The sequence below is a fragment of the Arachis ipaensis genome, chromosome B9, assembly GCF_059453495.1.
Source record: "Arachis ipaensis isolate K30076 ecotype BB chromosome B9, ASM5945349v1, whole genome shotgun sequence".
In the NCBI taxonomy this organism is placed as follows: Eukaryota; Viridiplantae; Streptophyta; class Magnoliopsida; order Fabales; family Fabaceae; genus Arachis; species Arachis ipaensis.
Window position 1 is genome coordinate 158,700,879 of NC_142444.1, and position 23,884 is coordinate 158,724,762.

At 37.8% G+C, this 23,884-nt stretch overlaps 2 protein-coding genes and 1 pseudogene across 4 annotated transcripts; 1 reads left to right on the forward strand and 2 right to left on the reverse strand.

Moving 5' to 3' along the window:
* On the reverse strand, positions 1 to 23,841 carry LOC107619055 (E3 ubiquitin-protein ligase RSL1). 3 transcript variants are annotated; one of them, XR_015899262.1, is made up of 5 exons: positions 23,653 to 23,841; positions 3,427 to 3,649; positions 2,300 to 3,307; positions 1,994 to 2,212; positions 1 to 454 (listed from the first exon to the last, which is right to left on the reverse strand). XR_015899262.1 is itself a non-coding variant. In XM_088498127.1 (4 exons), exons 3-4 carry the CDS (start codon positions 3,178 to 3,180, stop codon positions 2,140 to 2,142), a joined length of 954 nt encoding a protein of 317 aa, XP_088354253.1. In that variant the 5' UTR covers positions 3,181 to 3,307; positions 3,427 to 3,492; positions 23,653 to 23,841; the 3' UTR covers positions 1,845 to 2,139. The 3 variants fall into 3 exon arrangements, 2 of the variants coding, with proteins under 2 accessions (XP_088354253.1, XP_016176749.1); XM_088498127.1 differs by lacking the exon at positions 1 to 454 and having other exon boundaries at positions 1,845 to 2,212; positions 3,427 to 3,492; XM_016321263.3 differs by lacking the exon at positions 1 to 454 and having other exon boundaries at positions 1,845 to 2,212.
* On the reverse strand, positions 81 to 575 carry LOC107616120 (pathogenesis-related protein 1 pseudogene; annotated as a pseudogene).
* LOC148546924 (uncharacterized) lies at positions 18,107 to 19,357 on the forward strand. The gene is made up of 3 exons (XM_088499443.1): positions 18,107 to 18,283; positions 18,554 to 18,953; positions 19,116 to 19,357. Exons 1-3 carry the CDS (start codon positions 18,107 to 18,109, stop codon positions 19,355 to 19,357), a joined length of 819 nt encoding a protein of 272 aa, XP_088355569.1.
* Positions 23,842 to 23,884: the final 43 nt, after the last annotated feature.

The window sequence follows — 23,884 nt, forward strand, 5'->3', positions numbered from 1 at the left end:
GTAAAATGTGCAAACTTATATTAAAGCATAGGAAAAGATTTAGTGAGTTTACTATGGTAATTAATGGATTACCAAAGGTGCTAATGTGAAAAACGGATTGTACTGTCATAAAAACAAGTAATAAGGGTGCCTCCATAATTGTGACATTTGATTCTAGCACAACCTAAATAAGTAGTTGCAGGCCATATAATGTGACCGTAAACAATACAATTAAGGGTACCATCAATGCAAGAGTTAGATTTATAGTCATAATTTGTTTTGTGTTTTAGCCACTCAGCCACAGCTTCTACACCTGACACAGATCCTGGATGATATGCTGAATTTTGGCCATATTTATTACCAACAAAAGTCGCATCATGAAATCCTTTCTTGCAGTCCGAAATGTGTTTCTTCACGAATTTGCGAGCATGCAATGTAAGCTGCAAGTCCCACTTCAGTGGCTTAACCCCAACTTCTGCACGTGCATCATTGTGAGCTTTAACATAGTCTTTTGGAAGATTTTGTGCCATTAAAAACAATGGAACTATACTTATAAAACTTATTATCACAACCCAAATCTTCAGCGGCATTTCCATGATCTATTTTTCTAAAATAATTTCTTTGATGATTGCAAATATTAAATACTAATACTATTCAGTATTCTGTATATATATAAAACATGGTTGTAACTAGGTGCACTTAAATATATACATATAGATTTATAAGACGATTGAGAAGCCAACAATAAATAAAAGTAATAATAATAAGAATGTTTTTATTTAACCTATAGTGTTAAATTGATTTTTTTTTATTTCTTCTTTTAGTGTTGTTACTTCATTGAAATGAATGGCTAAAATTTTTCTACAAAATCCAAAAATTGACTCCATGCAATATATACAAAAAATACATATAGTAACATAATATTAATTATTAGACCAATGGAATAATGATCGAGCCAAGAGCCTGTTCAAGTAATACTAATGACAACATTCGTTGCTCTAATAATTAATACTATATTCATTTTACTTGTTACTAACTTCTTTAACTCCAATAATAATTTGGATATAAGAAACAATACACATTATTCAACTATTCAAGTACATCAAATGTCATATGCGGTATTTTATTAATAGAAGTTGTTAATTTTTTCCAAAAGGCGTGGGATCTGCATTCACCATAATTTTCAGAATCGAATTGATAATTAATCCGATCATACAATCAAATTATTAGATTATTGATTTAATTGATAAATTATTGATATGGTTCGCTTAATTCATTCAATCATAATTAAATAAAAATAAAATTAAAATATATATCTTTATAAATATTAATAACAATTAAAGTATCAATTCTTTTAGTAAAAAAAAATAATTATATATAACAATTTTCAGCAACAAAAAAAATTAACTAAATGATTATTTCAAGACAGCAACAAATATAGTGATAATTGGTAATATATTCAACTTAGTGATAATTTTTAACAACAAAAATTTTAACTAAATAATTATTTAGCAAAATTGAATTACAACCACAAATTGAAACAGAAAAAATAGACAAATTTGTTAGAACTCATCAAATCGGATACCAACTTTTTTTTTTAACCGAAGATATGAAGACTCGAACTCGCAACCTCTTAATTGAGTATGGGAAGACTATGTTATTTGAACTATTGCTTCTTGATGATATGTACTTTAAATGTTTGTGATACGAAGAGTTTAAATATATTTTAGAAATTATTAGTTTATATTTTTAGAATGTTCAATTTAATTTGATATATTTTAATTTTATTTATTTATTTACAAGATTAGATTTTGTGTTTATAAGCTTAGGATTTTCTTTTTTTAACCTAATAAAAAATAAAAAAATTATAAATACTTCATAAACCATTGTAATCTCAGTATTGAATGAGTAGAGGCACCAAAGCAAATATGGACAAACATAAAAGTTGGATTTAAACACCACACACTAGACAAATATTTAACTATAGAGTGAACATGGTAAAAAATGTATTTACCGCAAAAGAAATGCTAATCCTCAGTCAACACTCTAATCAAAACGTAACCATCTGTAGCCACTACAACGGTAGTCACCAGAGAATCATCCTTTTCACATATATCCACATGAACCCATCAATTTTCATGAAAGATATTCTTAAATCATCTAATTCCTTTGGCATCCACCATGAGTGCTACTCCAAGGTTCACCACAAGCATAGCAAAACTGGAATCGGCACCTGCAAGCAAGAAAACAAACAACCAACACTTAAACAAAGCAAAATGAAGCTCCTAATAATGATAAGTTAACCAAGAAGAAAACAAACCTGCATGTAATATGCAAGCACCCTTCAGTCTTCTCCACATAGAACTTGCATCTGGGACACCTATTCCATTTCTTTTGAGCAGCAAGGTCCCTAAGAAGAAGATCCTCCCTCCCTCTCTCATCCTCATTCAGTGACTGCAACACGTTACACTCAACCCCAGGGTGCCATGGAACACAACACCTGGCACAGAAGAGCCTGTGGCAAAATGGGCACTCAGCTTCCCTGATAATCCCTTCACCGCCCTCATTCTCGTTAAGCAGCATTGCAGAACAGTCCCTAAAGGGGCAATAGAATTTCGGAACCGCAAGAAACAGAGCCTCACAGAGTGCATCGTCCCACCTATCAAGAACCTCTTTTGGGAGCATGGGCCTGCAGGAATCAAGCTCCAACATGCCCTTGCAGTTCAATCCGGGGCAAGGAACAAGCGTTAAGCTCTCTTGGATCTTTGTGGCCACATGCTTGGTGACACAGTCAGAGCAGAAGGAGTGATCACATTTCTTGTTCCTGAACATCTGATCAGTCCCTTTGGTTTCTGCACAAATCTCACATACGATAAGCATTTCGTCGTCATCCAGAAGCTCTATGTACTCGGTTTTGGGGACAACAAAGACTGGTCGTGATGACGAAGGTGTTGATGAAGATGGAAGGCAACGAACGGTTTTTGATGATGATGAGCCTTCGATGGTGCTTTGAGAAGCGATCAAGGAGGACATGATGGTCTCTTGTAACTGCAATTCATCAGCGTACTTGTCATCGGAGATGGGGATGAGGTTACCTTCATCATCAAAGAGAGCTGAGAAGTAGGAGTCTTCAACGCCGTTAACTCCAATGGCTGTTTCTGATCCTGATCCTGATCCTGATTCTTGTTGTGCTGTTGCCATCGGTGAATAGTGAGACGAAGAAGAAGAAGAAGAAGAGAGTGAGAGTGGAGAAGAAGGTGCGACTTGATTGGAACGGAGAAAAAGGTACTTCTGAGTGCCGACTCCTTCGGGAAGGGGTTAAACAAACCTAAAATTAAATTTAATGCAGAAAAAGATTCAATTTTTATTTTATTAAAAGTGGATAATCCAAAAAACCAAAAGCGATATAACTAAAGGACGAAAAAAGAGACGGAAAAGTTGACTCACAGTTTGAAATGAGAAGGATTCTTCAATTTTGGTGCGACGTTGGTACCAAGCAGAGTATAGTTTCCCCTGTAACTGTAAGGTTAACGACGCCACATCTTTTTGGTCCACTTTTAGTTTCTATTTCTATATTTCTGTATTTTAAATTTGGTAAGGGAAGGTGCCTGAACCCTAATCCTTATTCCTTAGTGCTGTAAAATAACCGAGCGAGATGGATCATGGATGTCTGCCAAAAATACTTGTAGGATCAAGTTAGTGTTTTTGCTTTGTAGCTTGTTAACACTACTTTAGTCACCAAAAAACAAAAAAAGGAATTCTTATTTGTGAATAATTTTACTTTCCTATACTGTATATCCCAAACATTTTAATAACTAATCTAACCAAAAGTAAATTGGGACTTGTTCATACCCTGACCCAATAAATAGGGCCCAGGATCCAAGCAAAGACGCCCAACCCAAAGGGTTGGCCCTCCATCCAGTACCAGCCTTCATCCCAGAAGTCGGTACTGAACACGACCTGTTCCAAAGAAGTCGGATACGAGGGTTAGCTGGCAGATAACACTCATTCGAATGAGTAATTGCCCCTAGAAGCCCTCTAACCACTTCCACAAGTCATATCTTAACTTCCCTAAGATAAAGGGACGGTTAACACCCTAAAAAAGTGGCTCTACTCCAACGGTGGTTATTGGTTCACCACTATAAATACACTGACACTTCTCAGGTATCTCTAGGTTCCAATACTCTCTAACCTGCTCTCACTCTTGCTAACTTAGGCATCGGAGTGTCTTTGCAGGTACCACCCCCCATTCTTTCACACGTACAAGTCGGACGGAGGAACACCGAGTAACAGATCCACTCGAAAGCCACCTTCTTCACACGTTTGGGCCAACCAACGCCATCCGGCCCATTAATCTCCGGTTACCCACCGTAACATTGGCGCCGTTGCCGGGGACCCGAGAGATCAACCAGTGATAGCGGATAGATCCCCTGAAGAGGGTCATGTGGAGACAGATTCCGAACAAGAGAATTTGAACACTGGAAACAATGAGGCAGATCAGACCCTCCACCAGGAAGCCAATGATCAACATAGGGAAGGCACCTCCGGAATCAAAAATCCGAAGGTGAACTCCTCGGAGGGGCGCGAATCAGAAAAAGAAGGACCTTCCCACACTAGTGAGCTTATGGGATTAATCCATAGCCGCCTCGAGCAGCTAGAACAGGAGCGGGAACGACAAAAGGAAGCTGAAAAGAACCTAAAAGAGGAGATGGAGCGACGAAAAGAGTTAGAAAGAAAACTCTTAAAGTTAGAATCCTCCCTCAAAGGTCGGAATTCCCACGGCGATAGAGAAGATTCTCCCTTAGGAGAGAAAGATCCGTTTAGCGAGGACATAATGAGAGCAAAAGTTCCGAGAAACTTTAGAAGCCCCGATATGGACCTCTACGATGGAACCACCGATCCAAAGCATCATCTGAGCAACTTTAAAAGTCGGATGTATCTGACCGACGCTTCTGACGCTACGCGATGCAAAGCTTTTCCGACAACCTTGTCAAAAGCAGCGATGAAGTGGTTCGACAGCCTCCCTCTGAGGTCAATTACCAGTTTTGAAGACCTCTCAAGAAAGTTCTTGATGAGGTTCTCCATCCAGAAGGACAAAGTAAAGCATGCACCAAGTCTCCTGGGAATAAAACAGGAGGTCGGGGAGTCCTTACGGGCCTATATGGAAAGGTTCAACAAAGCATGTTTGGAGATTCAAGACCTGCCCACCGAAGCAGTCATCATGGGGCTAGTCAATGGTCTTAGAGAAGGTCCCTTCTCACAGTCCATATCAAAAAGACACCCCGCCTCCTTAAATGATGTACAGGAAAGAGCCGAAAAGTACATCAATATGGAAGAAACCACTAGGCTAAGAGACCCGAGTTTGCGACCCGGGCACCCTCCCTCAACGAAAGAGAGGGAGAGGGAAGTGAAGAAGAAGGAAGAACCTGGCCTCGATAGGCCAAGAAAATATCACTCTTATACTCCACTGAAAGTTCCTGTAGTGGATGTATACAGAGAAATTTGCAATACTGAAAGGCTGCCCCCTCCCAGGCCCATTAAAAATAAAAGAGGAGGGAGCCGCGGTGATTACTGTGAGTACCATAAAATATATGGGCACTCCACAAACGACTGTTACGACCTTAAAAATGTGATAGAAAAACTGGCCAGAGAAGGTCGGCTTGACAAATATCTCATAGAAAGGTCGGACAGTCATGGAAAAAGAAAGCGAGATGATATGGACAAAAGAGACCCACCACCACAAACTCCGGAGAGACATATCCATATGATCTCAGGAGGGTTTGCGGGAGGGGGACTCACGAAATCCTCTCGTAAAAGACATCTCAAGAGAGTTTACCAGGTTGAAGAGGGGTCCTCCGACCTCCCAACCATTTCATTCACAAAGGAAGATGGGCGAGGAATAATCCCTGGGCACGACGACCCAGTAGTAATCACCATGATCCTGGCAAATGCCCATCTACACAGAACACTAGTAGACCAAGGAAGCTCGGCGGACATCCTCTTCAAGCCCGCTTTCGACAAACTAGGATTAGACGAGAAAGAGTTAAGAGCCTACCCCGACACCTTGTACGGGTTAGGCGACACGCCAATAAAGCCACTAGGATTTTTGCCCCTCCACACCACCTTTGGAAAGGGGGAGAAGACAAAGACTCTGAGTATAGACTTTATAGTCATCGACGTGGGGTCGGCCTATAATGCTTTAATCGGCAGAGCTACCCTTAATCGACTCGGAGCGGTGGTATCGACACCCCACCTTTGCATGAAATTCCCGACCTCAGCAGGGATAGCAACGGTGAGGGGAGATCAGAAGCTAGCAAGAAAATGCTACAATGAAAGCCTAAATCTGAGAGGAAAAGGCAAAGAAGTTCACACAATAGAGCTCGGTGGAGCAAGGATTAAAGAAGAGCTGCGACCCCAGCCCGGGGGAAAAACCGAGGAGATTCAGGTCGGCGAAGAGGAAGGAAAAAATACTCACATAGGAGCCAACCTAAGGGAAACCCTAAGACAAGGGTTGACCAAGCTTCTAAGAGATAATTCCGATCTCTTCGCCTGGAAGGCCTCCGACATGCCTGGGATAGACCCCGAGCTCATGTCCCACAAGCTTTCGGTCTACTCGGGATCTCTGCCTGTACAACAACGAAGACGCAAGCTCGGCCCAGAGCGAGCTCTAATAGTAGAGGAGCAAGTACAAGCGCTCCTAGAAGCCGGTTTCATCAGAGAAGTCAAATATCCAACATGGCTAGCCAACGTAGTGCTAGTCAAAAAACAAAATGGTAAATGGAGAATGTGCGTCGACTATACCGACTTAAATAAGGCATGTCCCAATGACCCTTATCCACTTCCAAGCATTGATGCCCTAGTAGACTCTAGCTCGGGGTATCAATACTTGTCGTTCATGGACGCCTACTCAGGATATAACCAAATCCCGATGTATGAACCAGACCAGGAAAAAACATCATTCATCACGCCCAGAGCCAACTTTTGCTACGTGGTCATGCCATTTGGATTGAAAAATGCAGGGGCCACATATCAGAGGCTGATGAATAAGGTGTTTTCCCCTCACTTAGGGAACTTAATGGAAGCATACGTCGACGATATGTTGGTAAAGATCAAGAAGGAAGTCGACCTCTTGTCTGACCTCTCACAAGTCTTTGACACCATAAGGTTGCACGGGATGAGACTAAATCTTGCAAAGTGCGCCTTCGCAGTGGAGGCAGGAAAATTTCTAGGATTCATGCTAACACAAAGAGGGATCGAAGCCAATCCCGACAAGTGTAGAGCTATCCTAGAGATGAAAAGCCCGACTTGTTTGAGAGAGGTCCAACAGCTGAATGGCCGACTAGCAGCTCTCTCCAGATTTTTGGCAGGATCAGCACTAAGATCCCTTCCACTGTTCTCCCTATTGAGAAAGGGGCACCAGTTTGAGTGGACTCCCGAATGCGAGGAGGCGTTCCAGGAGTTCAAAAAGTTTTTGAGCCAACCTCCTATTTTGACCCGACCTATAGCCGGAAAAGACCTCGTCCTATACCTATCCGTGGCAGACAAGGCTGTCTCAGCAGCCTTGATAAGAGAAGACGAGGTCGGTCAACACCCAATCTATTTCATCAGTAAAGTTCTACAGGGCCCTGAGCTAAGGTATCACAAATTAGAAAAGTTTGCCTACTCCTTAGTAATAGCCTCTCGAAGGCTACGGCCTTACTTCCAAACTCACACAATAAGAGTCCGCACGAACTAACCCATGAAGCAAATCCTCCAAAAGACGGATGTTGCAGGAAGAATGGTTCAATGGGCAATAGAGCTCTCCGAGTTCGACTTGAAGTACGAAACTCGGACGGCGATTAAAGCCCAATGCCTCGCCGACTTCATTGCGGAATATGCAGGGGATCAAGAGGATAAACCAACTACCTGGGAACTCTACGTGGATGGATCCTCCAATAAAACAGGAAGCGGCGCAGGCATAATATTGGTAGATGAAAGGGGAACCTAGATAGAGGTCTCCCTCAAGTTTGAGTTCCCAGCTTCAAATAATCAGGCAGAATATGAAGCCTTGATCGCAGGATTAAAGCTGGCAGAAGAAGTCGGTGCTACCAAGGTAATGGTATACAGTGACTCTCAAGTTGTGACCTCCCAAATAAGTGGAGAATATCAGGCAAAAGACCCAAATATGAAGAAATACTTGGAAAAAACTCTGGAGCACTTCGGGCATTTTGCAGAAACCAAGGTCACGCACATAACTCGGGACCTAAATAGCAGAGCAGACGCCCTATCCAAGTTAGCAAGTACCAAGCCAGGGGGAAATAACAGAAGCCTGATCCAAGAAACTTTCCAGGAACCTTCAGTGGTAAAAATGGAAGACAAACAAGAAGTCTTTGAAGTGGTCGGATTAAACCTCGGATGGATGAACCCCTTGGTCGAATACCTGAAATTTGACATCCTCCCCAAGGAGGAAAAGGAGGCAAAGAAAATCCGAAGGGAAGCGCAACACTACACCTTGGTGAAAAATATTCTCTATAGAAGAGGGATATCGACACCATTGTTAAAGTGTGTGCCGACCTCAAGAGCCACTGAGGTATTAGAGGAGGTACACAGTGGAATCTGCGGGAACCATCTCGGAGCAAGGTCGTTAGCCAGAAAGGTGATCCGAGCTGGATTCTACTGGCCAACCTTGCAGAAAGATGCCACAGACTTTGTGAAAAAATGTCAACCGTGTCAAATGCATGCAAATTTCCACGTGGCCCCCCCAGAGGAGCTCATCAGCGTCACCTCCCCATGGCCCTTTGCAAAATGGGGAATGGATTTGTTAGGCCCTTTTCCCCAGGCGCCAGGACAAGTTAAATACCTAATAGTGGGAATAGATTATTTCACAAAGTGGATAGAAGCAGAACCACTGGCCACCATCACTGCACAAAGAAGTCGGAGGTTCCTCTACAAAAATATAATCACAAGGTATGGGATACCTTATTCCATTACCACAGATAACGGAACCCAGTTCACCGACTCCACCTTTAGAAGCCTAGTAGCCAGCATGAACATCAAACACCAGTTCACCTCAGTGGAACACCCGCAAGCCAATGGGCAAGCCGAAGCAGCCAACAAAGTCATACTGGCAGGGCTGAAGAAAAGATTACAAGATGCGAAAGGAGCCTGGGCTGAAGAACTCCAGCAAGTACTATGGGCTTACAGAACAACCCCCCAATCCGCCACTGGAGAAACACCCTTCCGACTAGTTTATGGCGTAGAAGCCATGATCCCAATAGAGGTCAATGAGCAAAGCCCAAGAGTGATTTTCCACGATGAGATCAGGAATATACAGGGGCACAAAGAGGAGCTCGACTTGCTCCCCGAAATCCGAGAAGAAGCCCAGATAAGAGAAGCAGCATTGAAGCAAAGGATGACTGCGAGATACAACAAAAAAGTCATTCGAAGGAGTTTCACCCCAGATGACTTGGTCCTGATCAGAAATGATATCGGAGTCAACAAATCAGGAGAAGGAAAGCTCGCTGCTAATTGGAAAGGACCATACAAGATCAACGAGGTCCTAGGAAAGGGCTATTATAGAGTAACCGACTTCGACGACAACGAGTTACCCAGATCATGGCATGCTTGTAATATGAAAAGGTACTACAGCTAAAAGCGAACCCTACTCCCTGATGTACTCTTTTCCCGATTTCATGATTTTTTCCCAAAATCAAAGGGTTTTTTCTGAAAAGGGTTTTTAACGAGGCATCATAGTAGGGGCTAAGGGAAAACAAATAATCAAAAGCCCTTAGTAGCAATAAGGTACCTCCTCAATTAATAAAGATCTCTTTCATTTTAAATATCTCTTTTAAATTCCCTTTTCATTCTCTTTCTACGAAACGCGCCGATTTAAGCTCGACAAAACGTGAAAATCCCATGAACCGACCTAGATGGTCGTCAGGATAAAACGACGAGGTACAAGTCGGCGTAAAGAGGCTATAGAAGTCGATCATGATAAACTCAGGAGCAGTCCGACTCATAAGTCGGAATGCGAAACCGAGTAAAATTAAAATGAATCGCAAAAGTAGCCTAAGTCATGAAAAAATCAATAAAACAAAATTGAGTACTAGGAATAACAAAAAGAGATAGGAAAAACTAAGAAAAAATTGTAAGGCTGCCTTGAGGATCAAGGAGATTCAGAAAAGCAGGCAAGCCCCAAAGAAAAGGTTTTTCCAGAAAAGATCAAAGAGTCAAAAGAACCACGAACAGAAAAGCATGCGCGCATAAGGTAACCCAAAACCCTTATCCAAAAAGGGCATTTATTTAAAACGCTAAATTAAACCCTTAAAAGGGCATCATAAATTGTTTTGTTTACGGCCTTAAAAGGCCAAAAATTGTTCAAACACCAACAAATAAATAGAAAGAGTTTAAAAAGGGGGGGGGTCCACAGGCCGGACCCCCAGTAGCCAAATCACTTCTTTGCAAGAGGAGTAGGAGGATCACCACCACCAGAACTAGGGGTTGGGGAGAAAGTCGGAGGAGCAGCAGAAGAACTCGGAGCGTCCTTAGAGTGAGGAGGGGACTCTATGATCCTCTGCCCCCGAGTCTTCAAATCAGACTCAGACTCCACCACGGGGACAGGAGGATCCACGATGGCACCATCAATGACAACCTTATCAGGGTCCAAAGGAGAAAGGTCCAAGTCAGGAGCAATAACTCCGACCTGCTCCTTGAAAACCCTCCAGGCCTCATCAACACCATCCGCAATAGAGTCCTCCAACTCGGTATAGGCCTTCCGAGCATTCAGCAAGTCATTCTTTACAGACACAAGATCAACAAATAAACTGTTATAGCTGGCTTGCGCTGCTTTCCTCAAATCTACCTCCATGTTGCATTGGGCTTGCAACTTCTGCTCCTTCTCCCGGAGGCTGTCCCTCTCCTCCTTCAGCTTGGCGACTTTCCCCTCCAACTCCCTCTCATGCTCCTGATATATGCGAAGCCTACCCTCCAGCTCCTCGACCCTCGAGGTCGTCCCTAAAGAGCTGATAGGAGTCTTCTCAAATATATCCAAGAGTTTGCCACAAACCCCCGCCGTCTTGAGACTCTCCTCAACCACAGTGGTGAGGTAGTGCCGAACAGAAACATCATCCATACTCATACGAGCATGAGGATAGATGTTCTTTCGGATGAACGCAAGAGCGTCCGCCTCACCAGAAGCGCCAGACTCTAAGGTCTTGCGCTTCTTCAGCTCTGGTTCGGGAGTAGGTCGGACGGAAGGGGGTGGCAGAGAGGAAGCAGAGGAAGAAATCACAATAGGTTGGGAGGGAGTCCCAACATTCCGAGGAGGAGGAGAAGGAGAGACAACCACCCTAGCACCTCCAGATCTGGCGCGAGACTTCGCCTTGGCTTCCTGAACCCTCTGGAAAGACTCTTGAGCATTTTTCTTTGCCATCTCTGCAAAAACAAATTGTTAGCTAAAAATCAGACAAGTCGGTAAAAGAAATTGCAAGTCGGAAATAAGTGAAAAACGCAAAAAGCTACCTAGTTGTGACTGGACAAAGGCCGGCGACCCCTGGAGAAATTTTTTAGTATCCAAGTATGGGGCCCTCCCCCACACTTCTCGGAGGAACCCCACAATGGCCGCCTCCACCTCATCCAGGTCGTCCAGACCATATTTCTCGCAGGGAGAGGCCTCCAGCCAATATAAAGGAAATCGGGGAGAAGAATCATCATCCAGGAAAAAGGGGTGGTGACCCTCTACTGCTTGAACTTTGAAAAAATAGTTTTTGAAATCGTGAAAGGATTCGTCAAAAAGGGTAAAAAGCCTCCGACCTTGAATGGCCCGGAAGGACACCCACTGTTGCTTATTATTTAACCCACTGAAGGGCTTGGTCATGTGGAAGAGATAGAAGAAAATCCTCAGAGAAGTCGGGAACTCTAAGGCCTGGCTGATAAATTGGTAAATTTTCAAAAAACCCCAAGAGTTGGGGTGAAGCTGGGTGGGGGCAACCCGGCAATGACGCAACACAGACATTTCAAACTCTGAAAAGGGGAGAAAAACGCCCAAACGAGTGACCATACTCTCATACATAAAAAAGAAATGAGGGGTCGTCTCGTCGGCCCTCCCGAAACAAACCCGGTCTTCTGGACCCGGGACTACCAACTCGTACTTCGGCTCATCTTCTTCAGAAGTACAAAATCTATAGTGAGTATGAAGGTGGGTGATAAATTCAGTATCAACTGAGGGCTCCTCCCCTAGGACCGTAACATCAACCCAATGGGAGAGAGCATCTACGGAAGCCATTTTCTTTTCTTAAAAAAGGGTGACAAGAAACCTACAAAAGAAAAGGAAAATCAACACACGGTCTCTAAGGGAAGGGGTACGGAACTAAAGCCTACAAACCAAATCTACCTACAAGATAAAGGCACGCAAATAGAAAGCATGTTACAGAAGGGGAAAAAGCTAACCTTTAAGCCTGAAATCAAGACTGAAGGAAGTAAAAGCCTTCGAAACGCAAGAATGCAGCACGAACAAATGCAAGGGAAATTTGAAAGATTGCAGAAACGAAACAACGAAAGAGAGGGAAAGTATTTATAAAGACGTTAGGGGCATAATGGTAAAACTGGGGCAATCCTTAATAAAGGTGCACCGTTACCAAGGCCATTAAATCCCTACGCATACCCAACGGACACGACGCTTGATTAGACGTAACCGTCAGAACCGAAAGGTCAAGAAAAATCACGTCGGTTCTTAAATCATCACGTCGGTCCTCTCGCAAATCGGCCAAGACCCCGAGTTGAATACTCGAACCCAACTCTTAAAAAGGAATTGGGCTCGAGTAGGGGCACTGTTCATAGCCTGGCCCAATAAATAGGGCCCAGGATCCAAGCAAAGACGCCCAACCCAAAGGGTTGGCCCTCCATCCAGTACCAGCCTTCATCCCAGAAGTCGGTACTGAACACGACCTGTTCCAAAGAAGTCGGATACAAGGGTTAGCTGGCAGATAACACTCATTCGAATGAGTAACTGCCCCTAGAAACCCTCTAACCACTTCCACAAGCCATATCTTAACTTCCCTAAGATAAAGGGACGGTTAACATCCTAAAAAAGTGGCTCTACTCCAACGGTGGTTATTGGTTCACCACTATAAATACACTGACACTTCTCAGGTATCTCTAGGTTCCAATACTCTCTAACCTGCTCTCACTCTTGCTAACTTAGGCATCGGAGTGTCTTTGCAGGTACCACCCCCCATTCTTTCACACGTACAAGTCGGACGGAGGAACACCGAGTAACAGATCCACTCGAAAGCCACCTCCTTCACACGTTTGGGCCAACCAACGCCATCCGGCCCATTAATCTCCGGTTACCCACCGTAACAGGACTTTTAAAAAAACATAAGTCTAGGGGTAGCAATTTTTGTGTTTTCTGGTCAGCATTTAATCATCAAAATAAAAATGAGTGATTTTCTACCATTAGATATAATATCACACCATTAAAAATACTATTGATGGCCAATTAATGATTACAAAACACCAAAATTACTGACCCCTAACATTCTTCTTTAAAAAATATTATTAAAATAAAAAGTGATGAGGCACTGTCAAGTGTCAAGATTCAAGAGGATTAAGTGATTTTTTTTTGGATAGGGAGAAATGTCTTTTTTGGTCTTGGACACGGAGGATTAAATGATTTAAATCCAACATCAGTTAAGTTCCCAACAACCCAGGCCCACCTGAGCCCAATCTCTTAAAAAATTAGAAAGAAAGGCCTCCCATTCTTCCTTTTTAGTGATTGATTGGGTAGGATTTGAGTGATCAGTGATGATTGATAAAGCAATGTTTTAAGAATTAAGATGGTTAAATTGAGGTAAGTACAAAACTGAAAACTATATAAAAATTAGAAGCAAAGAAGAACAGAAGCAGATATTTCTAGTTTGAATTTGGAGTACATTATAATTTGCCTTTTTCCTCTTTGCTTTCTTCACCCAGAATTCTTGTTCTTCGTCATAGAATCAGAAATCCCCCATTCTGATTTATATACAGTTATACACCAAACAACATCAAACAACAAACAAACAAGAGTGAGAATGTTGCCAAAGTTGCGGCAGGAGTCAACTGCCAAAGAAAAATGTGATTGAAAAAGACGCTGTTTTTTTTTTTTTTTCAAAAGTGATATTTTATTCGGCTTTTTATTATAATAATTAAAAAAAATTAAAATAAATACATACATCTAGATAGATTTAGTGTCTTTTTAAAATTAAATACACATTCAAAATATAAATTAAATAAAATTAACATTTAAAATTTAAAATTTCTATTTCAATTTTATTATTTTTAATTATTAATATATTATCATTTAAATACACATTCAAAAATTAAATACAATAAAATTAAAGATTTTAATTTTAAAATTTTAAAAATAAATTTTAAATCTGAAACTTCCTAAATAAGATCATATTTTAAACTAATACGTTAGATATACTTTTATTGAATAATAAGATCTAAAAAATTTAGTTTAATTATTTATTTAAATAATTTAAAAAATATTAATTAAAAATAAGAAATATTAGATACATTTTTATCGAATAAAATATTTAAAAAAATTAGTTTTATTTTTAACATTTAAATAAATTAAATTTTAGATTTATGATTTTGGATGTGTTTCAAACATATTTTGTATATAAGTCAATAATTTTAGATGTGTAATAATTGAAAAATAACTAATTTTTAAAAACATACATTTTAATAATTTTAAAAGCGTTAATGTTGAAATAAATAACAATAAAATCTAACAAATAATAAAAAAATAAAAATAATAGATGAGTTTTTATCGAATAAAATATAAAAAAATAATTTTATATTTAACGTTTAAATTTAATTTTCTGATTTATGATTTTGGATGTGTTTCAGAAATATTTTGTGTATCACTTAATAATTTTAGATGTGTTACAATTGAAAACAAAAACGAATTTTTAGGAACATACATTTTAATGATTTTAAAAACATTAATATTCAAATAAGTAACGAAAAATCTAACTATTAAAAAAAGAGAAATATTAGATGAGTTTTTATCGAATACGATATAAAAAATTAATTTTATTTTTAATGTTTAAATTTAAATTTAAATTTTAGATTTTTTATTTTGGATGTGTTTCAAAAATATTTTTTGCATAACTTAATAATTTTAAATGTGTTACAACTTACAATTAAAAAAATTAATTTTTACGCACATATATTTTAATAATTTTAAAAGCGTTAATGTTCAAATAAGTAATGAAAGAATCCAACTAATAATAAAAAAATTGTTGAAAACTATACATTTTTATTAAATTTTTATTTATTATCTTTTTTTTTCTCCTGAATACTTGCCATTGCTCCTTTATTTATCTTGAATTCGGTCTAATTATTTTATGTTGGTGGTATTCTCTAATCATTCTAGAGATAAAGATTAAAAAAAATAAAAGAAATAAAAAAAGGAAAGAAGAAGAAAAGAATATGCATCGACTGATAATTCTTTTACGAAGATTTTTGTAAAGAACGTGAGAAAGAAGAAGAAAAGAACGTACGAAAGAAAGAGGGAAACCTACAAATAAAATAAGAAAATGATAAAACAATCACTTTATGAAGTAGGTAAGAAGTTAGAAAAATTCTAGTATTTAAAATTTAAATTAATTTTAATTACTAACATGTTAACTACAAATTAGGAATGTGTTTTAATTAAATAACATTATTTAAATTTTAAAGACGGACTAAAGGCTGAATTTTATTGTACATGTAGCATTTTTCGATTGATATTGTCATGCATTTTTTTTAGTTATTTTTAATCTTTTTTGTCTATACTCTATAGTATCTCTTAACCTGATATATTAAAGACAAATTCGTTGTAAATCGAATTTTAAATTTCTTTACTTTCTAGTTATTTTTAGAGTAAAGGACAAATTCGTCCCTGACTTTTTTTACCGCGGACATTTTCGTCCCCGAGGATTAGGAAATACTTAAATGTCCCTGACTCCGTTAAAAAACTGGACATTTTTACCCCTCTGTTAGAGTGTCTCCGTTTGCCTTGACGGAAAACGGTGACGTGGCTCCCGTGGCACTGAGCTGGCCGTAACGGGCTGCCACGTCAGATGGGCTTTTCAAAAGAGGACAAATTTGTCCCCAGAGTAAAAAACGTTGCCGTTTCACCCCAACCTTTCGAAACTGACCTTAACTCACATACGCAACACCCATAACACCAAAACGATCAAAGTTTCCTCTGTTTCTCCCTCCAAAAACTGCACTACGTGGAAGAGCAATCGGCGTGCAGTGGAGTTGCTGTCGGTGGTAGGAAAGAAGGTTACCGTCGAGGTCAGCACTGCCGTCTTTCTGTCAAGGTAAGATCGCCTTCCTTACCCCTGAAGTTTCTGTAGTTCATGTTTGTACTAAGGGTGAAGTCATCATGTGTGCATGTTGACACTATGTAACAGTGGTGTAATGAGGGCTAAAAATAGTTTTTAGAGTATGGTGTGTAGAAGTAGTAGTAGAAAGTATTGTGTTAGGGCAAGGGGGGTTCTGAAATAAATTTTCAATGTATCCCAGTACTGGCACAAAGTTGTTTCTTAGTGAATTTCAGATGGTGGATATTTTTATAGTGCCAATTTTTCACCATGGAGGCAACTTCGTGAGAGGTAGTGATGGTGTCCTTGTATATCAAAATGGGAAGGAGGAGAGGTTCCCGGAAATGGACCTAGATTTTGTGAACTTCGGGACCTTGTAACCTTATTTAAGGGTTTAGGATACCAGTCATACAAGGCAGTATACTGGTATGATTGAATAAGTGGCAATCTTGAGTCTGGTCTGAACGAGTTAATCGGGGACGCAGGGATCAATACAATGCGAGAAAACTTACTGAAGGACCAACATTCTCTTGAGTTTCACATTTACTTTGACCACCCCGTTGATGCTCCGGAGGTAGTAGATGATGCTGGTAAGCATGGTGATGATGAAGTGAATGTGGATGAAATTCTAGAGGAATTGAAGACATCCTCTTCATCGGATGATGGGTACGAGAGCACCGAAGATGTATTGTATAAACCTCCACCAGCTGGGTTTGAGAGTGATGAAAGTGATTCTGATAGCAATAGCGGGGCTGCTGGTGGGAAGAGAAAAAGAGAGCCCAGGAAGAAGGTGATAACCCCCAAAAAGAAAATCACAAAGAGACAAGGACGGAAGGATAATCATAAGAAGGGTAAGAAGAAGGTGCAGTATGGTGCGAGGGAGAATGCAAGTGGAGAAAGGAGTGGTCAGGATAACACAGGGGCAGCTGGTGATGGTGGCATGGACTCAGCTGCTGAGCCGAATGATGGAGGAGGTGGTGGCAGTAGGCCTGAAATGGTTCCTGATAATGTAGGTAGATGGTATGTAAGTGAAGTCCCGATAGAGCCTGAGAAAATCATGTTTGAGTATGAGTCGGAGAAATTGCACACACCTACGGGGTCAGAGGATGAAGGTGAAGGTCACAAGTTTCCAAAGTTTGCTGATGACTATGCTCATGGTCAGGGTAGATTTGAGTTAGGGATGAGGTTTGTAACTGTTGAGCGGTTTAAAGATGTGGTGAAGGACTCATTCATTGCTGAGGGGAGGGAGGTTAAGTGGATCAAGAATGATAGGGAGAGAGTGAGAGTGGGCTGCAAGGATGAAGAGTGCAATTTCTTGGTTCACCTGTCTTACAACAAAATCCTACAATGTTACCAATTTAAGACGTACCAGCCAGATCATAGTTGTGCAAGAAATTTAGGGAGCAATGCAGCTGACCAGCATTGGATAAGCAGGAAGATAGTGAAGCGGATGGCTACCCAACCACATATGACCACTAGGGAGGCAACTGAATTCCTAAGGGAGGAATTTTCGTTAGCTCCCCATCCCAAGATGGTGTATAGAGCAGTAGTTGAGGCCGGGGATAAGATAATGGGAAACGAGAAGGAACAATACAAGAGGACAAGGGACTATTGTGAGCAGATTTTGAGTAGTAATCCAGGATCTACTGCAAGGTTGGAACTTATGACAATTCTATAATCCCCTTGTTTTTGACAAGATATACATATGCTTAGATGCCTGTAAGCGAGGCTTCAAAGAAGGGTACAGGCCTTTGCTGCACCTAGATGGTTGCTTTTTGAAGACATACTACATGGGGTGGCTTCTATCAGCAGTTTTTCAAGACGCAAACAACCAATTCTATGTTGTTGCATATGGGGTTGTCAGGGTTGAGACAAATGATGCCTGTAAGTGGTTCCTGACTAACCTTCAGGCAGACATAGGAGACGAAACAAACCACGCCTGGAACTTCATTTCGGACCAACAGAAGGTATGATGCATTAATGGTTGATTATTGTACCTTTCATATATTTACTGAATTGTAAATGTTTGTCGCTGCCATTCAATGCAGGGTTTACTCCCTGCCTTAAAGGAGGTCATACCATAGGCCAGGCATAGGAACTGCGTCATGCACATATGGAAGAACTTCATAAATAGGTTTAAGGATTTATACATAAGGGAGGTTGTCTGGGAGTGTGCCAGATGCACAACAGTCCCGGAATTCAAGGATTGTATGAAAAGACTGAAAACAGTGAATTAGGGGGCTTGGGAGTACCTCTCCAAGTTTGAGCCAGAGACATGGGTCAAGGTATATTTCTCGCATGGGCCAAAGGTTGATAACCTCACTAACATGTGTGAGGTGTTCAATGCCAAAATTGTTAACTATCGCTGCAAGCCAATCCTCACTATGTGTGAAGAAATCAGGTGTTACCTGGTGAGGAGGATGGTAAACCACAAGCGAGTGTTGGAAAATCACCCTGGTAAACTAGCACCAGTGCAGCAAAAACGGATGGAAAAATTAGTTACTCTTAGCACAAAGTGGACGGCAGAGTGGGTTGGAGATAATGAAAGAAAAAGGTTTGAGGTGAGCCGCAAAGGAAGCAAGGTTGATGTGAACCTCATTAAATACACCTGCTCCTGCAATCGATGGCAACTTACTGGTAATTGTTTGTTCACTGTAATTAGAAAGCCTTCACTATGAATTGTTAATTGTTTGTTCACCTGTAATTAGAATGCCTTCACTATGAATTGTTAATTGTTTGTTCACCTGTAATTTACCTACTCTATAATCTATGATCAAACTGAATACATCTTTTGGTTAGGGATGCCATGCACACATGCACTTGCTGCTATAATGAAGAGGCGTGACAGGGCAGAAGATTATGTGCACCCCTGGTTGTGCATGGAATCAATCAAGAAGACTTATTCACACTGTATCAAACTAGTCCCCAGTGCAGAATTCTGGCCCCAAACTAACTACTCACAACTAGAACCCCCATCATCAAGAGACCTATTGGCCGGCCAAAAGTTCACAACAGACAGAAATATCCTGTTGAGCCATTGATGCAAGGGAGAAAATTGAAGAAGTCATTCTTGGTGGCTTGCAGTAAGTGTGGTGAAAAGGGCCACAACTACAAAACCTGCAAGGGAGCTCCATCAAACCCCAACTGGAAGCCAAAAGCAAAGAAGCCTAAGAAGAAAGAAGGAAGCAGCTCTCAACAACTGGTTGTGCTTCCTTTTTCAGATTAATTTTAATATAGTTCGGTTCATCAATTTTTCCATGGAACTAATTAATTTGGTTCAGTTTTTACCATTATGATTGAAACAAAGAAACAAGATAACCCATTAACTCTAAAATGAAAAGTGCACAGAAAAGATAAATAGTACAACAGAATTCAATCTCATGTAATTTTTGGTTTATTAATTAATTGATTTTTATAATATTTATTTCTTTATATCATGCATGAAATATATAACCAACTTTTTATTAGTAGAATTTTATAACCCTAAAATGGAAAGTGCACAGAAGAGACAACAGAATCCAATCTCATGTAATTTTTGATTTATTAATTAATTAATTTTTATAATATTTATTTTTTTTTTCTGGTATACATCATTATACTTCTTCTTCTTCTTCTTGATTCTTCAGCTCCATCTAACTTCTTTTACTTTTTTTTCAACTACTCACATTGCCTTTACATGAAAGAGATTTCTTTAAAATTCTTGTTCTTAACTTTCAGCATGAGTTGGTAAGTTTTCTTTTTTTTTTTTTTCCTCCTTAATTTTTTAATTAATTTTATATTATTCTCTATTTTCATAATATATAGATAATATTAATTAGTTATTATTTACATACTTGCTTTGGTTACAGAAAATTTCTAAAGTTTTTGTGAAAGAATATTGGAGAGGAGTATCAAATTCTATAGTGTTAAAGCTACAAAATAATGTTGAACAAAGAGTACATTGGATTCAAAAGAATGAAGATAAAGTTTGGTTGGAACAAGGTTGGAAACAAATTGTGGAGGATTTTGGCTTAAAACATTCTCAATTTTTGACTTTTGACTATAAAAGACGGTCTTTTTTTGAAGTCAAAATATATCCCAAGAATGATTATGAGATAGTGATTCCTCATCATCAAATATGTTTCTTTCATATACTTGTTCATAGCAAGTTTCACCAAAAGATAGTAATTACTATTCCTTTTTTTTTTTAATTTAAAGATATGTTGCTGGTTTCTCTGATGCACTCAATGGAGGTTATGAATCTTGGGGGCCTTTATTTGGCAAAGTTTTCTTTGTATTTTGGGTTATTTTTTACCTGTATCCATTCCTTAAAGGTCTCATAGGTCGCCAGAACAGAACACCAATCATTGTTATACTTTGATAAGTGTTGTTGGCATTAGTCTTCTCTCTTGTTTGGGTTAAGATCAATCCCTTTATCAGCAGAACTGACAGCTCAACCATCTTAGGGACTTGCATTTCCATTGATTGTTAAAATCTCACAATTATCAAACAGTTTTGATCATATAGTATTTGTGAAAGATTTGATTTGGTACAGTGTGCAAAGTCATAAGATGTGTAACTATTTTTCACTGAGGTTGAAAACTCTCTTGATATATATTTTTTGGGTTATTTTTTTATAGATTGGCTAAATTGTTATATAAGAACTAAGAAATATTAGTGAATTTTTTTTAATATTTTTTACTTATAGAAATTGAATAGACAATATACATATTAATTAATAAGAATATAAAAATAATATTGTTTGTTATTCTTGTTAGTTTTATTTATTTGTTATTGGTTCAAAATAAATTTACTGTATGCCTGGCCTCTTAAATTAAACTTGTTATTAATCATGTGCAAATTCATGTTTTGGAAAAATATGTTAGATATACTTTTATTGAATAATAAGATCTAAAAAATTTAGTTTAATTATTCATTTAAATAATTTAAAAAATATTAATAAAAAAATAAAAAATATTAGATGCATTTTTATCGAATAAGATATAAAAAAAATTAGTTTTATTTTGAACGTTTAAATAAATTAAATTTTAGATTTATGATTTTGGATGTATTTCAAATATATTTTGTATATAAGTCAATTAGATGTGTAATAATTGAAAAAATAACTAATTTTTAAAAACATACATTTTAATAATTTTAAAAGCGTTAATGTTTAAATAAATAACGATAAAATCTACAAATAATAAAAAAATAAAAAATATTAGATGAATTTTTATCAAATAAGATATAAAAAAATTAATTTTATATTTAACGTTTAAATTTAATTTTTTGATTTATGATTTTGGATGTGTTTCAGAAATATTTTGTGTATCACTTAATAATTTTAGATGTGTTACAATTGAAAACAAAAACAAATTTTTAGGAACATACATTTTAATAATTTTAAAAACTTTAATATTCAAATAAGTGACAAAAAATCTAACTATTAAAAAAAAAGAGAAATATTAGATGAGTTTTTATTGAATAAGATATAAAAAATTAATTTTATTTTTAATATTTAAATTTTAGATTTATGATTTTGGATGTGTTTTAAAAATATTTTTTGCATAACTTAATAATTTTAGATGTGTTACAACTTACAATTAAAAAAAATTAATTTTTACGCACGTACATTTTAATAATTTTAAAAGCGTTAATGTTCAAATAAGTAAATAGAATCCAACAAATAATAAAAAAATTATTGAAAACTATAAACCTTAATTAAATTTTTATTTGTTATCTTTTTTTTTTCTCCCGAATACCTGCAATTGCTCCTTTATTTATCTTGAATTCGATCTAATTATTTTATGTTGGTATTCTCTAATCATTCTAGAGATAAGGATTAAAAAAAATGAAAGAAAAAAAAAAAAGGGAAGAAGAAGAAAAGAATATCAATGCATAGACTGATAATTCATTTATTGTTTAATTTAAATGTTGATATAATCTTATTAAAATTTTATTCGACAATATGATGAATGAGTTTTGAGTTAACATGCAAGTCACTCGAAATAAGAACAAAATAGCACGATTCATCTAATAATAATAAAATATTAAATATGAAATAGTAAATTTACTTGTAGAGGAGTGATATTCTTTTATGGAGATTTTTGTAAAGAACGTATAAGAGAAAGAGGAAAACCTACAAATAAATAAAAAAATAATAAAATAATCACTTTATGAAGTAAGTAGGAAGTTCGAAAAATTCTAGTATTTGAAATTTAAATTAATTTTAATTACTAACATGTTAGCTACAAATTAGGAATGTGTTTTAATTAAATTTAATTAAATAACATTATTTAAATTTTAAAAGTTGACTAAAGGGTAAAGACTAAATTTTATTGTACAAGTAGCATTTTTTGATTGATATTGTCATGCATTTTTTTAGTTATTTTAAAATTTTTTTTTTGTCTATACTTTATAATATCTCTTAACCTGATATATTAAAGACAAATTCGTTGTAAATAGAATTTTAAGTTTTTTTACTTTCTAGTTATTTTTTTATTTTTATTTTTTGGTGATTTGATGGGGCTTAAAGCCCTGGAAAAGGGAACAAACACATCAACAAGGAAATTACAAGACAGATACTATACTTGTAGTGGGAACAGTTTAACCCTTGTAAAGCATTATGGGGCTATGGCCCAACAGATCTGCTTCCTTTACTTGCTTCTTCAACAACTAATCATTGACAATCACCAAAAAAAACACAACTAATCATTGACCCAAAAGCTTATAAGCAATTGGACAAAGGCAAAAAGGACAACAAGGAAGAGAAAAACAAACCTCCCAAGATGGAGACCCAAAAAAAATAACCCAACATAAAATAAAGGAAGAGCCACACGCCCACACACCAGAATCAAATGCAATTGACAATTTTGTCCATAAAAATTAATGCAATTAACAATTCATAGTGTGAGGAAATAAGTCGTCTCGGTTAATCTGGATTCGTATTAACATTATAGCTTGATATGGACTTTGGTATATGTGATGCACTTAATTATTTACTCCATAGAGAATAGTGATAAGTGACAAGTCAGTTGGCATACAAAAATATTCGTTAACATTTGATTAACCATTTTCTTTTATAAAATATGATATCGACTAGTGCAGTTACAAATTATACAAAAGAAGACTGTTATTATCAGTGATAGTAAGATAAGTAAACCTAGTGAGCTGCTTTCGCTGACAAGGAAGAATAATTTGGTACTAGAATCTAGTTTCACTGAATAATTTAGCACTTCTAAGTAAGAATCCAACCCACCAGAAATTAAAAAAGAAAAATAAAAATAGCAAATAGTGTGAGAAACAGAAACCTTGAAGGAGGTTTTTGTTGGGGTAACAAGAAAAGATAGTTGCTAACCTTGTAAGAGACAACTGGAGGCTGAAAAACTCCAACGTGCACCCAACCATTCTGAGAGTCAGATTTGCCAACAAGGCAACGCCAGATTCAGTATCAGCCTCATAAGTTAGCCGCCTTTTTAAATATTTTTATTTTCTGTTTTGGGAAAAAAAAAAGCTTTTCGTTTCTAAAAGAAGACACATAGTATCGCTATAGCAATTGGATTTGGATAGCGTATCAGTGTATCACCCAA